This window comes from Camelus ferus, chromosome 12, assembly GCF_009834535.1.
Source record: "Camelus ferus isolate YT-003-E chromosome 12, BCGSAC_Cfer_1.0, whole genome shotgun sequence".
In the NCBI taxonomy this organism is placed as follows: Eukaryota; Metazoa; Chordata; class Mammalia; order Artiodactyla; family Camelidae; genus Camelus; species Camelus ferus.
Window position 1 is genome coordinate 55,824,992 of NC_045707.1, and position 19,692 is coordinate 55,844,683.

At 36.8% G+C, this 19,692-nt stretch overlaps 1 protein-coding gene across 3 annotated transcripts in view; it reads right to left on the bottom strand.

Annotated features, from left to right (window-relative positions):
* The window catches only part of TMTC2 (transmembrane O-mannosyltransferase targeting cadherins 2), a 481,539-nt gene that overhangs the window by 30,190 nt on the left and 431,657 nt on the right, over nucleotides 1-19,692 (bottom strand). For all 3 annotated transcript variants that reach the window (XM_032493821.1, XM_032493820.1, XM_006189277.3), the window contains exon 11: nucleotides 16,707-16,770. In XM_032493821.1, the coding sequence (XP_032349712.1) occupies nucleotides 16,707-16,770 (64 nt within the window). The remainder of the gene's footprint in view (nucleotides 1-16,706; nucleotides 16,771-19,692) is intronic.

Here is a 19,692-nt window from a genome sequence, read left to right on the forward strand (position 1 = left end):
GGCTAAAAGCACGTAAAAAATACAAAAAAAGTATCTGCTGTACTGTGAATTACTTATCTTCTGAAACACCACAGCTAAGAATAGCAATAGTACTGTAAAGTTAATAGAAAACAGTAATAATTACAGTGACATTTATTGAATGCTTATGAAGTGCCCTTCAATTTTTTCAATTAATTCTCTCACCACTCTACGCAAAAGATAAAGTGAGGAATTCTAGTTAATTTGTTTAAGGCAATACGACATTTAAGTGGCTGACCCAGAACAAAAGCAAAAGTTTCACTCAGTTTTCTAAGGGAGTGAAAGCACAAATGAGCAGATGTTCCAGAAGAGCCCAAGTCAGGAAGCACACAGAACGGAGCAATCCAAAGGGTCACTGTTAACACTTAGATTTTAAAACTGAGATGACAATGCTGATGACAGCTAACCTTTGGTGTGTGCTCATTACATTTCAGGCACTATTTTAAATGCTTAAAATCTGTTAACTCCTTGGGATTCTCAAGATGATTTTACGACTTAAGTACAACGAATGTCCCATCTGACAGAAGAGTAAACTGAAAGACAGAGAAGTTAAGAGACAGACCCAAGGTCACAAAGTAAATGGTTTAGCTGGAACTGGCTGATGGAAGCAAAGCCAATTAAGAACAGAATGCTAGCCTTTAAACTAGGGGTCTTCAATCTTACTGCACATTAGAATCAACTGAGGAGCTTTAAAGACTAGGAATGATGGGCTCTGTCTTTGACCAATTAAAATCAGAGTGTCTGGTGAGACTCAGGACTCAGTATGTTACAAAAGCTCCCCGGGCAATTCTCACGCAGCTAGGGCTGAGAACCACTGTATAACACAAAGTCAAGATGACTATTTCTCTTCTCAGAAAATAACATTTGGGCTCAAAGTCAATGGCAAGCAGTAGATTAAAAATTTAGTAGTAAATAAGAGAGCTATACCACCATTATCTTAGCTGTGGTTGAAAATTTACTAGCATTGATTGTAAACAAGAATATTATAGACAATCTAAAACACAGTTCCAGAGTGAATGTAGAATATTGTGTTTATTTAAAGAGTCTCAAAGCCGACTTTCTCATCAGTTTTAACTGGACAGTAAATTTACCCTATTGTTTTCAGAAACACTTCAGGAATACCATGTTAGCAGAGGCCATGCAGGATCTTTTTTAAATTGAGCTCAAACAGAGGGTTAATTTCTACAGTGTTAATTTCATTCTGTGGTCCTATTTCTCATGGTCCTTTATTTCCAGTATACACAGAGGGCAATATTTTCAAAGCATAAGAAATATTCTCCCTAATTCAAGTGAATACACACCATTAACAACCCAGTGTTTTGTGAACGGAGTTTCAAACAGAATTTCCCAAAGAGAAATCTGAGATGCAAAACTATGTGTAGCATGATGGAAACTGTGTATGGATTGCCATTAAGAAACTAAATAAGTAAAACTCTGCCCTCTCTCTGGGGCAAATAAAAAACTTCCGAGGAAAAGGTAAGGCAGATAAAGGATAATGCTCGGTAAACCTTATCCCTCCCTGTTGAGGGAAGTGAGGACAAATACTGACTCCATCAAGACATTTCCTCAAAGGCATAGTTTAAAAAAATGGAAGCACACTCCTTGGTTTCCACTCCTTATTTTTCTTTTCCTCAACCGATGGAACTCACGGAAGAACTACTAGCAAATGTACATTGTGGAGGGGCTCAAATTGAGTACTCTTTTCCAGTCATGATGATTCAATGACCCCAGTACAAACAGTCAGAACACCACCACCACCACACCATGACATAGGAGTGCAGTCAACATTCCGGTCCTTGCTTCGGCAAGACCCAACAGACTCACTACCAGGCTAGTCAGAGTGATGGCAGGAAAGAGTCTGGGAAAAAGAGAAACTCTCCCTGGAAAGCATGCATGCTAGTTCAGCCAATTTGTTATTTTTATCTTAAAAATTATTTAACCACAATCAGGTTTCTTAAAATGAGGCAGTTTCTTTTCTGGAGACTACGGCCTTCCGGCTCATTCCTCTGGTTGACACAAAACCACGGATGTGCCGGGCTGCGGCTTGTCGTATTAGGTCTCTGGCACGTTCGTCCTCTCAGTATAGGTGCCTCACCAGTTTTGCTTTTTGTGTGTTTGTTTTGGTTTTGTTTTTGTCATTTCCCCTTTCATTGATGTTCTCCTCCTACTGTGGCTCCAAATAACAAAGTAAGTCTTCTACACCCAAAAGCACAGCAGAATAAATCACAAAATCTAGTCTTTTAATTTCCTCATATAACTGACTTATGGGGAGGAAAATGTTTTGGCTTATTATTCTTATCCTAAGTTTTTTTTCACATATCCTTCTTATTTTTAGCCTTGAAATGTTCATCATTGCTTTTTCAGAATGGAAATCTTACATAGGGTAAGTGATCTGTTGAGAGGGAGCTATGCCCTTTCGAGGTTCATTTTTTGAAAATCATTGGCCAGTTTTCAATCAAGTCTGAGTGGTTTTATAAAATCAGCTTCTACCTTTCTATTTAGTTTGTGTTTTCCAGCATAAACGTGACGTCAGTAAAGTAGGGATACCATCAGGTCAAGCAAAGAAGTTCAAGGGTTATACTGCTTTTCTAGGTAAGAATAAATACACTTAAAAATCCAAAATTATACAGTCTCTAGCAGCTGGTCCAAAGGTTTATATCTATTTACTCTGTTCGATTTGTTGTCACTTCAACCATGGGCTGAGTTTCAGAATCTAAATGTATGAACACTTATCAAGAGACCCAACTTTCTGGGGGACTCTGAATTTCCTGAGAGTATGAATTCATTTAAAATTAGATGGAGCTCCCAGTTCACAGTGATCACTGTCTCCTGAGACTCAAGCAGACTGACTAGAGAACAGGACTCAGGGGTGAGGTGCACATCAGGGGTCAGGAGAGATTTCAACATTCTACATTCAGTGAGAGCTAAAAATCAACTTTATTCCTGAAAATTTCTTTTTAAAAAAAAAATCACTGAAATCGCTCTTGAAGTAAACCACAGCACAGCCTCTCAATGTGTTCTTGGCAGCCAGTCCTGTTGCGTTTGGTTTTACTTCCAGCATTGTAAAAGATCACCGTGTTTTGTGCTGAGCAGCCCATGTTGTGGTTGGCTTGCATTTAGAGGCTGAGTTTTATTGGGGGAGAGGACATGTTTAAAACAACATGTTGAAAACACAAGAACCACATTCCGTGCTGCAAGATGTCCACGCTGTGAAAGGACAGGAAGCCAGCACAGACTGAGGGGACAGAAGCTTCCCGGGAGTTCCTTCACAATATTGACTGAGCACCTACTGTCTTCCGGGCACCACTGTACGTGCTGCGGAAAGCCAAGTACAGAAAACAAAGTCCCTGCCATCACAGAGCTCATGTTCTAGAGAGCAGAGGCAGATCATGTAAAGATGTAAGAAAGTAGGTAGACTGCAGATGGTGATCAGATCAAGAAGAAAAAGCCCAGGAGGACAGGATAAAAGAGGTAAAGTATATTACTAGTAGTACAGGGATGTTTGCTATGGGGCAGGACGGGAAGTCTTACTGATATAAGGTGTTATTTGAGCAGATAGTTAAGAAAGCGCCAGAGCTAGCCATGGAGGAGAGCATGGCAGCCGAAGGAGGGAGTGAGCATGATCATAAATGCCTGGAGGAAGGGAGCATGCTTGAGCCTGAGATGGGCAACATCAACTTATTCATTGTTTATGTTACCTGGCAAATGGAATGGACTTCTTTATTTAAAAATTATTCTCTCTAGAAAAGGGAACCCTACTACACTATTGGTGGAAATGGAGTTTGGTGCAGCCACTCTGGAAAACAGTATAGAGATTCCTTAAAAAACTAAAAATAGACTTAGCCTATGATCTAGCCATCCTATTCCTGGGCATTTATCCAGAGGAAACTCTAATTTGAAAACACATGCACCCCAATGTTCATAGCAGCACTGTTTACAATAGCCAAGACATGGAAACAACCTAAATGTCCAACGACTGACTGGATCAAGAAGTTGTAGTATATTTATATGATGGAATACTACTCAGCCATAAAAAGGAATAAAATAATACCATCTGTAGCAACATGGATAGACCCAGAGATCATCATTCTAACTGAAGTAAGCCAGAAAGAGAAAGAAAAATGACATATGATATCATTATTATTTAGATTATATGTGGAATCTAAAAAATTGATACAAATGAACTTATTTACAAAATAGAAACAGACTCACAGACATAGGAAAAAAACTTGGTTACCAGGGGGGAAGGAGGTGGGAAGTGATAAATTGGGAGTTTGAGATTTGCAGATACTAGCTACTATATATAAAATAGATAAACAAGTTTCTACTGTATAGCACAGGGGACTATATCCAGTATCTTGTAGTAACCTATACTGAAAAAAAGTGAAAATGAATATATGTACGCATATGTAAGACTGAAACATTATCCTGTATACCAAAAACTGATACATTGTAAACTGACTATATTTCAAATAAAAATAAAAATAAAAAGTTATTCTGTGTTAAGAATACATAGGCAAATTGCTGCAAAGTAAATAATTTAGGACTGGCTACACACCAAGCAGTATGCTAAGTGCTCTGTCTGTATTGTTTAATGCCCATAACAAACCCTTTGAGGTAGTTTTTATTACCTCCATTTACAGAGTGAGCAAATGAAGCTGAGGGAAGTCCACAACATACTCAAAATTTCAGAGCCAGGTGCAGGTGAAGCCTGGTTTAGTCCACCCATGCCATCTAATTCCAATATCACCCACCAGGGCTGGTGAAAATGGCATGATTCCACTGGGACTTCACTACACAGACTGCTCTTTCAAAACCAGTGACATCACTGAAGGATGTTATTTACAGCAACACCTAGTAAATAGATGAATTCTATGTGCTACACTACACGTGTCTCATTCAGGAAAGCGAAACCCCAAGTTTTTCTTGTGAAATGTCATGCAGGAAGTAGGTATCTTTTTTTTTTTAATTCCTGCCATACCATAAGTGGAATACATCTTAGCCCTAAACATTTAAGAATTTGTGATGCTATTAAGGTATACAAAACATACATTCATGTTTAAGACTTCACTTTTTGACATATAGCATATATAAGCTATAGCATGTGGGGTTGGATGGATATAGGTTCCTGAAAATATATTAAAAGAAAAACTTGATACATATTTGAAGGTGCTACACTATATCAAATTTACACTGTATCAAGGATCATTTAGCATTACACACTGTGATTTTATGAAAACGTTTAGTTCGAAATAGGCTTCCAAAATCTGCAATGATGAATTTCCCCTTGATTGTCAAGCTTTACTGATGGTGCGTATCATGTTTTGTTACCATTCCTGCCTTCACTGGGGATCCTGACTTGTTCTAAGACTACTGCCAACACTCAACTGGCAGAACTTTGGTTATTCCCAGAGCCTAGCACGTTCAAGCACACTTTAAGTGCTATAGCATGCATATATTTGAGGAGGTAATAAATTTCCATTAAAGCAGAGTTGAAAATTCAAACCAAGTTTTAAAAAGAATTGAGTCATATAATATCTTCATGCTATAGTTCCTTTTACATAAACAGCTTTACCATATCCAGTAACTTAGTTTAGCCATATGAGGAAGTGCTTGGAGCAGACTAATATTAAGGACTGAAAGATCAATTCTGAATTACTCAGTAAGACTTTATGCTGTAATAGTCTATTAATAAAGCTTCATTTAACAGATTAACAACCTACAATCAATTTAGCATATTTCCAAGTAGGTTTTATTTTTTTTCAAGGAATTTGTTAAAGGAGAATATTAATATTACTTTATTTATATGTAGAGGAATTTTAGATTTCTGTGTATTTAAACATTTTTGCACTGGACATGAAATCACAATAACCTTAATATACCAACTTTTCCTCAAATAGATCTCTAGACCATAATAAACAGAGTAGAAATAAAATCTGTTGTGATACATCCATTCTACTGTAACTCTCATTTAAAGAACAGAAATTCAGTAACAGCAAAACTTCACAAATAAACTGCCAGATAAGTAAGAACCTATTGTCCAAAGTACCTGGCCTTCCAAATCCTAAACCAACATTGCACTAAGTCATTTTGCTTGCTTCAGCTTATTAAAGGAAATAAAGTATCTTTAGGAGAAAATGAGAAGCATATTTACTGCAGTTGTATGAGTCAGCCCAGGGTAAAGTAACCACTGCCTTTCAAGCAATACAGAATAGTATTCTGTTTGATATGTTCCTTGAAGTCCCTAAATATTCTCTGAAGACTCAACATGGTAAATGATTGAGTTCATGCCTTTTTAGGCATTGTTGTATGAGCTGTGGAAGATGCAAACTTTCAAGACAAATGACATAAACCACTCATGAAAAAAAAATTAAGACACAATTAAATGCTAAGTCTGCATCAGCTCCTTCTCTGAAAGGGCAGGAATCACATCCTTGGTTCTCATTATATCCCTGGTACCCATTTGAGAAACTGACATAAAATAGGCGCTCTGCTTCTTCAGCTTGAAAACCTATGTCATTTCACTTTTTGCCAATCAGGGCCCATAGGCCATGTGGGGTGGGATGGATATAGCTCTAATTTGCTGATAGCTATGTATAATAGCATACTTGTGGTTACAAAGAAGAGCACAACCAGTTGAAACAGATGAAAGCTGTGATTACAAAAATTTAAAAAATAGTATGGCTCTGTGGGAAAAGACAGTTAAACTTTCTTAAGAAAAAGGGAAAACCACCTTTGGTTTCAGGAATGATAGTGGAAAATGCACTGTATATTTAAGAAAAATAATTTGTCTTACAGGAAAACTAAATTAATATTGTATTAAGGATTTTTACTCATTTGTTTCCATAGCTTTTATTAGGATTCCCATATAAACAACCAGTGAAAATTACAAGTGGAGTCAGAAATAAATTGCAGTACAAGTATAGAGTCCATGGGGAAAATCTGGTCATCTTTCATGTGATTAAACAATTAGATAAGGATAGAGTAACTTAGAAAGGAGAATAAGAAAAAAAAAGTGATTGACAGCAGTAGCAGTGTTCTAAATCTATTCATTCTTGAACTTGTTGAGAATGGTCATATCACACTTGCAAAAACACAGCTTCTACATGTAATTTAAGAAATTTTTTTTTTAGTTATAAATTGTTGTAAGTACTATATATATACATTCATATGTATATTTACATATTCATGTATTTATATATTTATAAAAATTTTGGTAAAGCATTCTAACAAATCTTTTCACAATTGCTTCTCTTTAATGCAGCATTTCTAAGCTGAGGAAGTTACTTTTAAAATGAAACCAATTCGATGATGGACCATTTCAAACTCTCATCACAAGGTCTTTAACGGCAGCATGTTTGCGCTCTTTCAGTTACCACTCACTCTTCAAAAGGGCAAATGCGTCATAATACATCATAACACGTCACAATGTCATAAAGCTCTATTTCTGGGAATGACGTCAGTAGAGATCTCACTTGAGAAAGCGACACAACAAAAAATGGAGATGAAAACCGCAAAGGAATAGTGAGAGTTAGTCAAATATAAATGTCCTATTCCTAAGAAATTGAGTTCTCTACTATTTTTTGATGTAACCACAATGCGGGATCAGGATAGCTGATAAAACTCGGAATACTGCACCACACTGGCCATTTGTTGGAACTTGGTATCTAAGGAAGTAACAGCTGATTTTAAGACAAAGAAAAAAATTTTGCAGCATACACGCTTTTTCGCCTCCTTAAAGATGTCATTATTTTCAGCTATTTTCTAGGGTTTGTTAGCAAAGACAATCTTACAGCAATATACTGAAGCAAATTTTTCTTACGTGGATAAAGAGAAACTCTTAATTCTGACATTATCTAGGGACAAGAAGTTTAACACTGTAACAACTCAGTCTGGGGAAACAATGTCCGGGATGACGCAGACTCTCTAAGACTAAAGGAGACAGATGCCCCTGAGCCCCCTCTTTGACTAAGCCTCATCCTTGGGCCTTTTCTTAGGCTCAAGCTGTAGTAAGAAGTCTACTAAGTCAACTGAGTTAGACTTGCCCCATTCCTGGTATCTGATCACACTGGCTGGGGCCTTCGGCTAGACTTCTGTTAAGTTGCTTATCAAGAATCTCCCTGCCCTTGATGTCCCTTAGTAATTCTCAGTCCACTGACCATCCCCAGCTGCCCCTGCCGTATCCCAGGTTGAACCTTGTCTCTCTCCCCTACTTCCACAGTCTTGACACCACAATAGTCCTGAATAAAGTCTTCCTTACTATTTTTATAAGCATCAGAATATATTTTTTTTCCTTTAACAAAGACACAGCACGTTCAAGAATAAAGTCATCTACCAATCTTTGAATTTTTCAGGATCTGCCCAACTTTTACTTGTCTTGAGGGTAAAGTATAAAATAATTTTTATCTGTAGATGTGAGAGTACAGATAGATAACAAGGAATTAGGAGCAGAGGAAACAAAAACAGGAGCGGAATGTTACAGAACAATCCAAAGAGGGAGGGGGTGAAGATTCAGACACAATTTTTGTGTCAGGCAGCATTTTTGTCAATGTTTCCATGCATATTTAGAGAAACACGACCCCATATGGCCAATCAAGGATCAGAAACATAAATGTCTCAAAGGTTAAGGGAAATGGGGGAGGACAGCTGTGGAAATAACCAAAGGGGATTATGAGGAATGTGGTGTTTGGGGGTAGTGGGGAGGTCACATCCTTGTGGTGGTGGCAGCTACTGGTCCACCCAGGTTGATACTCCCAGGTATGAATGTGGGCTAATGTGGTTAGATCAGCTGAGTTAAAACAAAAATAAAAACAAAACAAAACAAAACAAAACAAAACAAAACAAAACAGAAAAACCCCCAAAACTCAGGAATTCAGTGTCTCTGGAGGAGAAGGGACTAAATGAAATTTTAGTGTGTGGTCCCACAATTCAAACAATTATAGCCATAAATCTATGCAAAAGATACCCCCACAAAGAAATGTGAGTAAAAACAAACATGCTTGGATTTAGGGAACATAATTAAGTGGAATTTCCCAAAGGTTTTGATGTTCCTCAACCCCAAAGTACTCAAGCTGATTTACTTTATAGCCAAGAGCCACGAGTTCCTGCCCAGGCCTGACATCCCCCTCACCGCCCCCCCCCCCTTTCTGGTTGTGAATCTAAAATACACACACAACGCATACACACACTTTCAAAAAGTGGTGCTCAGAAATGACTGCATGTGGACTATGATGAATAACAATACACGGAGGATGGGAAAATGTAAAGTCAGCTTCGTTCAGCCCAGATATCTGACCCCAGTCTAGGCGACAACAAGCCCACACCAACAGTCAGTAAACAAGTGGGTTGTACGAACCATCTGTGTCTCCTAAGCCCAAAGAGCTATTATACAAGATGATAAACAAAAGAAAAACAGTAACCACTTCAGAAATACATTTTTTTCCCCTGGTTTATCTAACATTTTGGAAAGAGAAGTGTACTATAAAGCAACGACAACTTAGGCAGGACAGAAAAGAACGCACCAAAAACTCAACTTTGTAACTTGTCAGAAGAAAAGCAACATCTAAATAATTTGGAAATAGGATCTACAGGAGAAAGGGGCTTGAAGGGGTGTGATGGGACTGAAACTGATCTTGGCATAAGTGAAGTTCTCAGGGAAGTGAGCATCTGTTTTGCTGAAATTAGATGAGAAGAATTAGACATTTGATTTCTACTGCTGGGTTCATAAATATACATAATAACAATGAGATGAAGCCTGTTCATGAACTGAAGTAGAATTAGGGTTTGCTGACTTAATCTGGGTATGTGTGAATAAATACTAGTCTATTTCAATGACATCTCTGGCTCCATTTAGTAATAAAAGCAGGTAAAAGGTAGGGGAAGCTGAAGACGATTTCTCCCTCATGGAACCCTATTTATTCTGGGTTTGCCAACTTACTCCATTTTCTGACTGTAAAACAGATAGAAATATTTGAAACTGAAGTGCCTAGTGAGAGTGGGAAATCTATTTGCACTATGAAACACATTTTCCTCATAAAGTCAATCTGATGATTCTGGGATCCGTATATTACTAATGCCTGAAAGTCAAGAGGCACACGGTATGTAATTTTCCCACATCACAGAAGCTTGTGGAAAGTTTTGGAAGAGGCCATATGGTTTTTCCTCCATTTACAAGCAGAAATGTGGTTTAACTGCTTCTCAGACAAATTATTATTAATGCTGTCATTTCCACTCCCCCAACGAAACAGCAGTCTCAGTAATACCCCCTCTGCCCCAAATCCCTTATATGGCCAAATCTGAATCTGTTTAAGTTAATTTCATGCTTTCTTATTCTAATTAGGGTTGAGGAATATCTTTGTCATCAGAAGACAACTATAACTCAGAGTATTTTCTATCTCTTCTATCAGAAGGTAATTCTTAACCTTTTCCCCCAGATCCTAATCTTAGTGGTTATTTCTACAGCAGAGCCATCTCTCCCGATCCCATTCCACTACCATATTTACCATAAAAAAGGGCAGTCCAAATTGAAAGTAGTGTACTATAGAATCCACGTACTAGCTCGTAACACAGTTTCACTCTTACGGTAAGCTCATTTCTTTGAATCTCATATTTCTCATTTGATCTTTTGACATATAATCATTGCTAAAGAGCTCAAATAGCATCAGCTTTGGTTTCATAATAATGCTCTGATATAATTTGTGTCCTAAGTGCCTGGGAGAGGTATAATGCATGCGTGTAATTTTCTATTGTATAATCTGATCCTTGGAACACATTCCCCTTGAATTCATATGTCATGAATGCACATTGGAAAACATTTATGAAATAGTATACATAATAGAGATATAAAAGGTGAAGCCAACATCTAGCATAAAAGTCAGAGAGCTGAATCAAAATTAGAAGTAATCTACTGGTGGTTTGAAATTTCTAACCTCATATTTAAACACACACATACACACACCCTTTAACACCTGTCTTTAGTATTAAATAAATACATACTTAATATCTCTTTGGTATGGCCCTCTTTCATTTCCACTTACTTACAGAAGAAGTTTATACTCTCTGCTTCCCATTCTCTGTTTCCTCAACGCCTTAAAACCTCCTGCCCATGTCATTTGCATGAAACTGAACTCGTGAAGGTGGTCCGTGTCACCTTATCCTCCAAAATCAAATGGCTTTCTCAGCCCTCTTTTTCTTTACTGTTTAGGAGCAATGGAAACTGCTCACCAGTGATGATTTCTATATCCTGCTGTTGCCTTATGTCTTCTGTGCCCCATATTCCAAATGCAGAGATGCTCAGGGGTGTGAAACTGGCTCTCTTCTCTCTTGGACATTCTCTCCTTTGATCATCTTATTCACGGCTTTGAGGCTATCTCCTTCCTGCAAATGAATCTCACTTCTCTGTCCCTAAAGATGGCCTTTCCCCTATCGCCCACTTGATAGGAATGTACCACAGAAAATTAGAACATCCTCCCTCTCACTTAGAATCTGCTTGGTCCAAACTTAACACATTCCTCTTAAAACAAACACAGTCTTTTGTCCTATTTTTGTGCAGGATATTTTCCCCCCAACGCTTAGTGGGCCAATAAATTTTCTTATTCATATCCTACAAATAATCTGCATATTTCCCCTGCATGTTCTTTTCCATTCTGCTGTGTTTCTGTACTTTAGGATCTATTATGCCTTCTGTCTACACTATTATAATGACCTTTTATTTGGTTTTCCCAAAGCTGCATCTCCCATCTCTACTTTCTCAAATGCAATACACATTCTTCATTACATCATATAAATGGCCATCCTAAATTCCCACTTTCAATACATCATCCTGCTTAACTTAATCCTAGATTACAAACTCCTCATTCTTAGCGTGGTAGTCAATGCCTTTTATCTGATTTTCTATTATTTGGCAGTTCTATTGCCCCTACCTTTTCTCTCTGCCTCGACTCCCCTCACTGGCAGTGTTAACCACATACGCTTACTGATTTCTGAGGCCATGTCCTCGTTCAGTCACATGCCTCTACCTGCCAGAATTCTCTCCTTTCTTCTCCTCCTGTTAAGATCTTCACCTATAAACATCCAATCATTTCAAGATTCTCTAAGTTTGCCAACTCTGACTCAACGTCTTCTAGGATCAATCCAGCTGAAAGTAATTTTTTCTCTCCTGTGTCCTTTTCCAACCCCTAGCTTACATCACTCACAGAGTACTTTCGTAGCATCATTTACCACCCGAAGCGTGAGGATTTGGATCTGTGTGTCCTCTCCTCTCCTCTCCTCTCTCCCCACATTAGATAGCACATTTCTCAAGGTCAGGGTTAATTTTTCATACCTTTGAAATCCTACTGCACTTGGCATAGAGCTTTACACAATGTTGGAACTTGATTAAAAAAAAAAAGAAGAAGAAGTTGAATGAATTCAGACCTAAAACAACTATAGGTAGAAAAATACAAATTCTAGAGACCTGATCATTAGGAAATACCCTCTTCCAACTCTAGAGTTTATTAAAAGCCAAGTAGAAGTAAGTGACTTTGTACTATGCAAATTCCCCAACCTTCTCATTTTTAAAAAAAATTAAAAATTCATAAATTAATGCAGAAATTGGTTTACTTCCCACAGGAGGAACAAAACAGTTTCCTTTTAATGTTCCTTCCAGTCCTCAAGAGTCAGCAGTTTTTGATGTGTGTAAGTAGGAGAGAAGACACAGAAAAGTATTGCCTTTTTAAAGTAACTGCCACAGAAAGATCGATTTTATTTATAAAAATGGCAAACTGAAAGTGTGCAAACTTAAAATGGCAATTTTAGGAAAGAGCTTTCCCACTAGAAAAATGTTTTAATATGAGGTTTAATTTTAGAGCAATCACCCTCGACAAACAAATAAAAATTTTTCTGGTGTCATTTCTGTAATAAATATATTTCTCTAAATGTGTACTTCAGTAAATGGCAATGTATTAAATATCCCTGATGAAGAGACAATGTCAGAATCTAAAAGTTAAAATTACATGTGCATGCTAATTTAGATTTGTCATTATTTTAGCATTTGGTCACCAGAATTCTTTGTATATGAAATAATCCAAAAAGTCAATTAATAATTTTAAAGTAAGTTGTACAGAAAAATAAGGCTTTTGTAGAATAGAAAAAATAAAGCAATTCATCATGGGACATATTGAAGAAGTGGAATAGGTATTTTACTAAGAAAGAAATCCATCCTACAGGTAATCAATAATCTTCTTAATATGATGATAATAAGTGCTCATGCACAAGAGTTGCAATCACTAATTGTCCTTTGCATAGTCATGACCTGACATGAGCAAGGCTGAAACATCCACAGAGTCCTCATACAGAGCTGCTGATTATTGTAGTTGAAACTAAACAATAGAAGAAAATGCTCTATGAAAAATAAGGGTAAAATTAGATTATAGTGTAGACAAGGAAAATAGAAAAGCTAGTGAAACTAAAAGAGGGAATAATGGGGGGAGGGTATAGCTCAGTGGTAGAGCAAACGCGTAGCACGCACGAGGTCCTGGGTTTAGTCCTCAGTACCTCCATTAAAAAAAAAGTGGAATAAGTTTGTTTTCTATGTCTGTGAGTCTGTTTCTGTTTTGCAAATGAGTTCATTTGTGTCTTTTTTTTTTTTTTTAGATTCTGCATAAAAGTGATATCATATGGTATTTTTCTTTCTCTTTCTGGCTTACTTCACTTAGAATGATGATCTTTAGGTCCAAGGAGAAAATGGGAGTTCAAGATTTGCAGATACTAATTGCTAAATATAAAATAGATTTTATACAACTTTCTACTGTATAGCACAGGGAACTATACTCACTCTTATTGTGATCTACAATGAAAAAGAATGTGAAAAGGAATACACGTATGTATATGGATGACTGAAACGTTATGCTGTGCACCAGAAATTGACACAACATTGTAAACTGACTATACTTTAATAAAAAAAAGTGGGCAAAAAAAAGGGAATAAGAGTTGAGGTCTGTTTACTATGTTCTCATATAAACAGGTAACTCAAATATATTAAAGTACAGAAATAACATAGAATCTTTTTATGACAAAAGGAATAAACAGCTATAAACAAGATAAATGTCAGATGGATGCTTTAATTTAGATCACATGCTAACTGCTAATAAATCATTACTTGGGGCTGTTGTTTAAATCAATCTCTTCATTTCAGAATAGAAACCTATACTATTGTCAAGGTTTCTATTTTATCAGTGACAACTTGGTGGCATCTTACTTTCCTACATTTTGTACAGACACCCAAACACAATTCATAAAACAGATTAGGGGGAGACCACATCTGTTGCTCCAGCAACTGTAATATCAGTTATCTATTGTTAAATATAAACTTCCTATTCTATCCAAATCTACAAAATATTTAATTCATTCCTGCCAGATAAGGAAAATATTATTTAAATAAATGCATTTTTCCAAAGCAATCTGCAGCATGTTTATAACGAAAGTTTTTTAAGGTTTCAGAAAAAGTGGCTTCAAGTGGGAGATTAAATATTGATTTTATGATTTGGCCAGTCATTTAAAATACATAATCTCATAAGTCAGGCTTACATCTTCTAGTGCTTCATTGTCTTTTTCATTTTGTAGGTAAGGTCAGAGAGTTCAGACAGCCCTTCTCTGGCTAATCCACTACAACTCGCTGAAGAAAACCATCTGATCGATGACTTAACAAAAATAAAAGTGACAGTCAAGCTACTCAACAAATAAAGGTTGAACTTATCATTCAGAGTATGTGTGTGTGTATAAGAAGTATTATATCATTGTATTAATCAATGTGAAGGGAAAACAGAAGGGAAAGGAGGGAGGGCGGGAGAAAGGAAAGAAGGAAGGAAGAAAAAGGAGGAAGGAAAGAAAGACAGTAAGAAAGACAAAAAAACTCTGGGTCCTGTCTTTAATGAATTTATATTAGTAAGTTAAAGGTCTAAAATCCAACCCTTTTCTTAGAAATGCTACATAAAGATGCCCAAACTCGGGGGTTTACAAAGCCGTGCCTCTAGGGTACCTTCCCCTGCCTGTCCTAATTCCCTGTTTCTGCTCCATTTTTCTCCAGCGCACTTACCACAGTAAGACATACTATAGACTTCACTTATCTGCTCTGCTCAGTCTCCTCGCCATTAGATTATAAGATCCTAAGGGGCAGAGACACCTGCCAGTTGTGTTCACTGCTGGGTATCCAGTATCTAGTGTCTGGCACTTAACAGGAGCTCACTAAATATTTTATGAATAAATAAATGAGAGGACCATTATTGTTTCGGTTTCCTAGACTTCTGGCTTACATTTTCTTTCTAAGATATAACTGCATTTTTACCATCAAATTTTCTCTTATGCACACCAGCAGCCTGGGTTACAATGTGATTCTACTTTCTAGCTGTGGTACTGGGTGAGTTGTTAATTTCTCTGAACTTCAGCAGAATGGGGATCACAGAAGTATCTGTGGGTTGTTGGAGAAATGAATGAGAGAAGTCACATGAAGTACTCAGCACAATGTTCAACACATAAGTGTTTAACAAATTTTAGTGGTTATTGTTCTTACTATTATAACTAGTAAATTGTCCTCTTCTGTTGCAAACAGCTTATTGATTCTTAAAGCACTTCATAATTAATGAAAGTGGGGACATTTAGATTCAGGACTAAGGTTTACATGATTGAGTCTCCTGAAAAAAAGTTAACTTCCTATACGGGTTGCTTTCAGGAAAGATTAATCCTTCTCTTGTGCTCCCACAGGACTGTCTATACCTCTGTGTACGAACCGCCACATTGTATTTCAATTAGTTGATTATGTTCAGTCTTCTCTGCTACACTGTGTGGTCTTTTAGGGTATAAAATTTCTGTATCCTATCACAAAGCAGGCATTCTATAGATGTTTGCCCAAAGAATGAGTTACCGTAAAGATGAGACTGATTCTATTATTTGTAGTTGCATCACATGTACACTTTCATTACTGTTTGAAAATCACATTTCTCAACAGACAGTATAGATCTAGAGAGCAGGGCAGAGGTTTTAGAGTCGGAGAGTGATGCAGGGCAGCGTGTGTGAGGATAAAAGCAATGCCCTGGAAATTCAGTGATGGACTGTGAATAAAGAAGGGCTTAGAAGACCCATATAAAACCAGTTCTTATTTTCTCATAAATGGTTACTCTATTTCAATAGTAATGATCTCATTTATATCCATCTTACTTTATGAAAGTGTGACTACCCAGGGAAAAGTTCTAATAAAAACATACTTGATCAAGTTGAAAAGCACAGTTATTAGAAATGAAGACTGGGGAAATGGAAAGAAACCCCCAGCTTCAGGTTTGACTCTATGTAAGAATCAAAAAAAATTTGAAATGTGAGGAAGTCCACAGGTATGTAACATCACAGCAAAAATACTTTCGAAGAACTCATTTTAAAAGTCATCCAGATGCAAAATACTGAATAATGCTAAAATCTGTATTCAAATGTTGAAAATTTACAGTGCTTCACACAGGATAGTAAACAGCAATTTGTACCTCTGGAAAAAGAAAGACACTGGAGATGGGCAGATTTTACCGTTGCATCAGCCATTTAGCGCGTATTCAAAATAAAAGATCAGAGAGAAAAATCCCCAGGATCATAAGGCTTCTATGCCTCAAACTCTCACCTGCTGTGAGTCTATCCCTCTGAGTCATGCTTCTCATTAGGAAGGTACTTACATTAGGCCTCAGCCTGGCCGCCAGATCATAATACTTCTCAGCTGCTTCGTTGAGGCTAGCCTGTCTGTTAAAAAAAAAAAAAAAGGCAATCAAATTATATCATTTATTTTAAAATTACAGATAGGTGAACAGAATCATTATGCAGCAAAATCATATTAACTTTAAAAAATTATAATCATGCCAATCAAATAATATGTTGACTAAGCAGTAAAAGGTCATTAAAAGTTGAATGCACACCTGTACACCAGAAACTAACACAACACTGTCAATCGACGATATTTCAAAAAAAATTTAATGCACACAGTGGTCTTTAAGGCACTGTAAATAGCTCAACATAACCCTATTCAGTAGGTATCATTATTTTAAACTTACATATTAGGAATTAGAAATGCTATTTTCCTTTCCCAAGCTAACCCAGATAATATATTACAGGGTTGGGATTCTCTGACTTCAATACAATGTCCCAGAAAAATCTTAATTTTTAAAAACAAACTCAAGATTATTATTTTGTTGCTTTTGTTTTATGAAAATAGTGACTATTTGCAGGTTAAAAAAAAAAAAGTCCTGTATCTATCTAGACAGCTACTCTTTTTCCAATTCAGGAGGGAAACCTTCCATTGTGTATAGTCTATAGAAGGAAAAAAATTAAAAAAAAAAAGGTCAGTCTCCTCTCTTTGCTCTCTGGCCACCAGGGTAGATGCATGACATTGCCTAAGCTAGTGGAATGTTCTTACTTAGGACTTGCATTCCTGAGTGAGTGACAGGAAAATGAAGGGATGGCTAGAATTTGCTCACGAGGGTGGATGCAACCAGGCTGTGTCCTGGTCAAACTCCTTCCCTCAGGAGCTGCTATTGGATGTCCTGCTTTTTTACAGGAAGAGGCTGGGCGACCTTGTTTCTGGCTGATTCAAGCTGTGTCTTCCAGCCAGCAGTGAATTCTGTAATTCCCACAGCCTTCAAAGAGCTACAGTCAGCTTTTTTAAATTACCAACAAACACCATGAGTAAGTGGCACAGTTGATGTACACAAATAAAATGCACACTGAACCTGACAGATAAGTTTGTGCATTGTCTCTTCTTGTAGTTCACAGTAAACCCCTTGGTTCAGCCAACTGGTTAGCAGAAGAAATCAAAGGTCTGAATCCTGCGTAACCCCAGCCAATTAGCCATCAAAACACAGTATGTTTTTCGATCATGACACACTGCTTCAGAAAACCTTCCAAGATGGTAGGTGGTAAGAGCTAGAAGCTCTTGCAGATTGTGCTGTAGTTTGGTGACCATATTTGTCGGGTAGAGAACACTATAGAAAAAGGACAAATTCAACTTCATGATCATGTAGATAGCTCAACTATGACGTGAACAGTAGTACTTAATGCCTTGGGGTCCTGTCATTAAAATGGAGGGTTCTCTTGAAACTGTGATGTTAAAGAAGCTTTTCAGACAAGATGATGGCAAAGAGATCAGGAATAGAGGAGAAACAAAAATTAATTTTCTCAATTAGAAAACCACATTCAAGTTTTAAAAGAGAAGGCAAACTAGCCATACCTATAAAATTGAATTTGCACTTTGGTCAAGGCAGATAAGAACTATAAAGACATATGCCATGCAACCAAATAAATTACAGGAATAAGTGATGATAACATCTCTCTGGAGAACAGGACAATTTTTTTTTTTAATTTTTAAAGGAAAAATAATTAGAAACACTGTCATTTTTAATGGGGTTATAGAGAAAGTAAAACCCTTGACTTAAGGCTCTAGTGGACTCATGACATGTTACAATGTGCTGTTGCAATTTATATTCTCATAAATGTTGAAGTTCAATTTCAATATGTCAAAAAAAGTACTTTAGTCTGGAATGAAACAGTAAAAATTCTCTCGCTAGGGTATTTAATGATGGTTTCCTCCACCAAGCTATAGAATCACTTTGGTTCAGATTCATTTGGAAATTTGAACCAGAATTTGTTAGGTCATGCCCTGGAAGGGTTTTCTCCAGAGGAAAATAAAAGGCATGGAGGTAGGAAACGAGAGTAACTTAATACTACAAAGAAGTAATTGACTTTGAAGCAGATCAACCAACAGACGTCTAACATAGAAAGCACAGCTACTATTAATATTCATTTTTGTGGACAATCAAACTCAAGGATAGATAAGGATCAAAAGAGAAAACAAGGAATTCACTAGGTAAAATGTCTTTAAAATAATAATCAATGAAATTGAAAAAAGGCTTTTCCCCCTAAAAATGGTATGTTTTTCAAGTCTTCACTGTCTTCAGTCTTCAATTGTCAAAGAAAAATCTCTAGTTTAGAAGATTTAGTTTCTTAAGCCAGAAGTAGAATTGATGATATTCTAATGAAATAAAAATAGAGATAGTAGAACTTACTAGATTTATCATATAACTGAAAATTAATTTTGATTCTAGGACTTGGTTTCTAAAATTAAATGGTTTTTTTATTGACTACTAATCAGTGGGCATTTGTGGCAACACATGGAAAACTGTAGGGAAAAGAGTATGTCCATTTTGTCCATGGAATCTTCATGGATAACCTGGTTTTACGCTCTACAAAGAGAGAAAATGCATGAGGAGCTGTCCGGTGTCTACTTTACGGCGTAAGCTCTACCGCATACTCCCCTCTGCAAGAAGCATCCTGGGAGTGCTTAATAAATTTTAATTGCAAAGTGATTGAGTCATTAATCAACATTTGAAAACTGAGGAAATTAACAATATTCTACCTATTGCTTAGGGCATTCTATTAAATATTGTCTAGACATCAACCACTGGATTGTTAGAGACTGATTGCCAGACTCAGGTTCCCGGGACTATTGGGATCAAACTATTTAAAGAAGCTGATAAAATATATTTTTCCTAAATACCCATATTTTCTCTTTGTTCACTCTGTCCTTTCTGGGACAGTAAATTCTCTGTCTATGTATCACTGAAAAAATTCCATGGATTACTCCATTTTCCAGTTGCATCAATACCATGAATA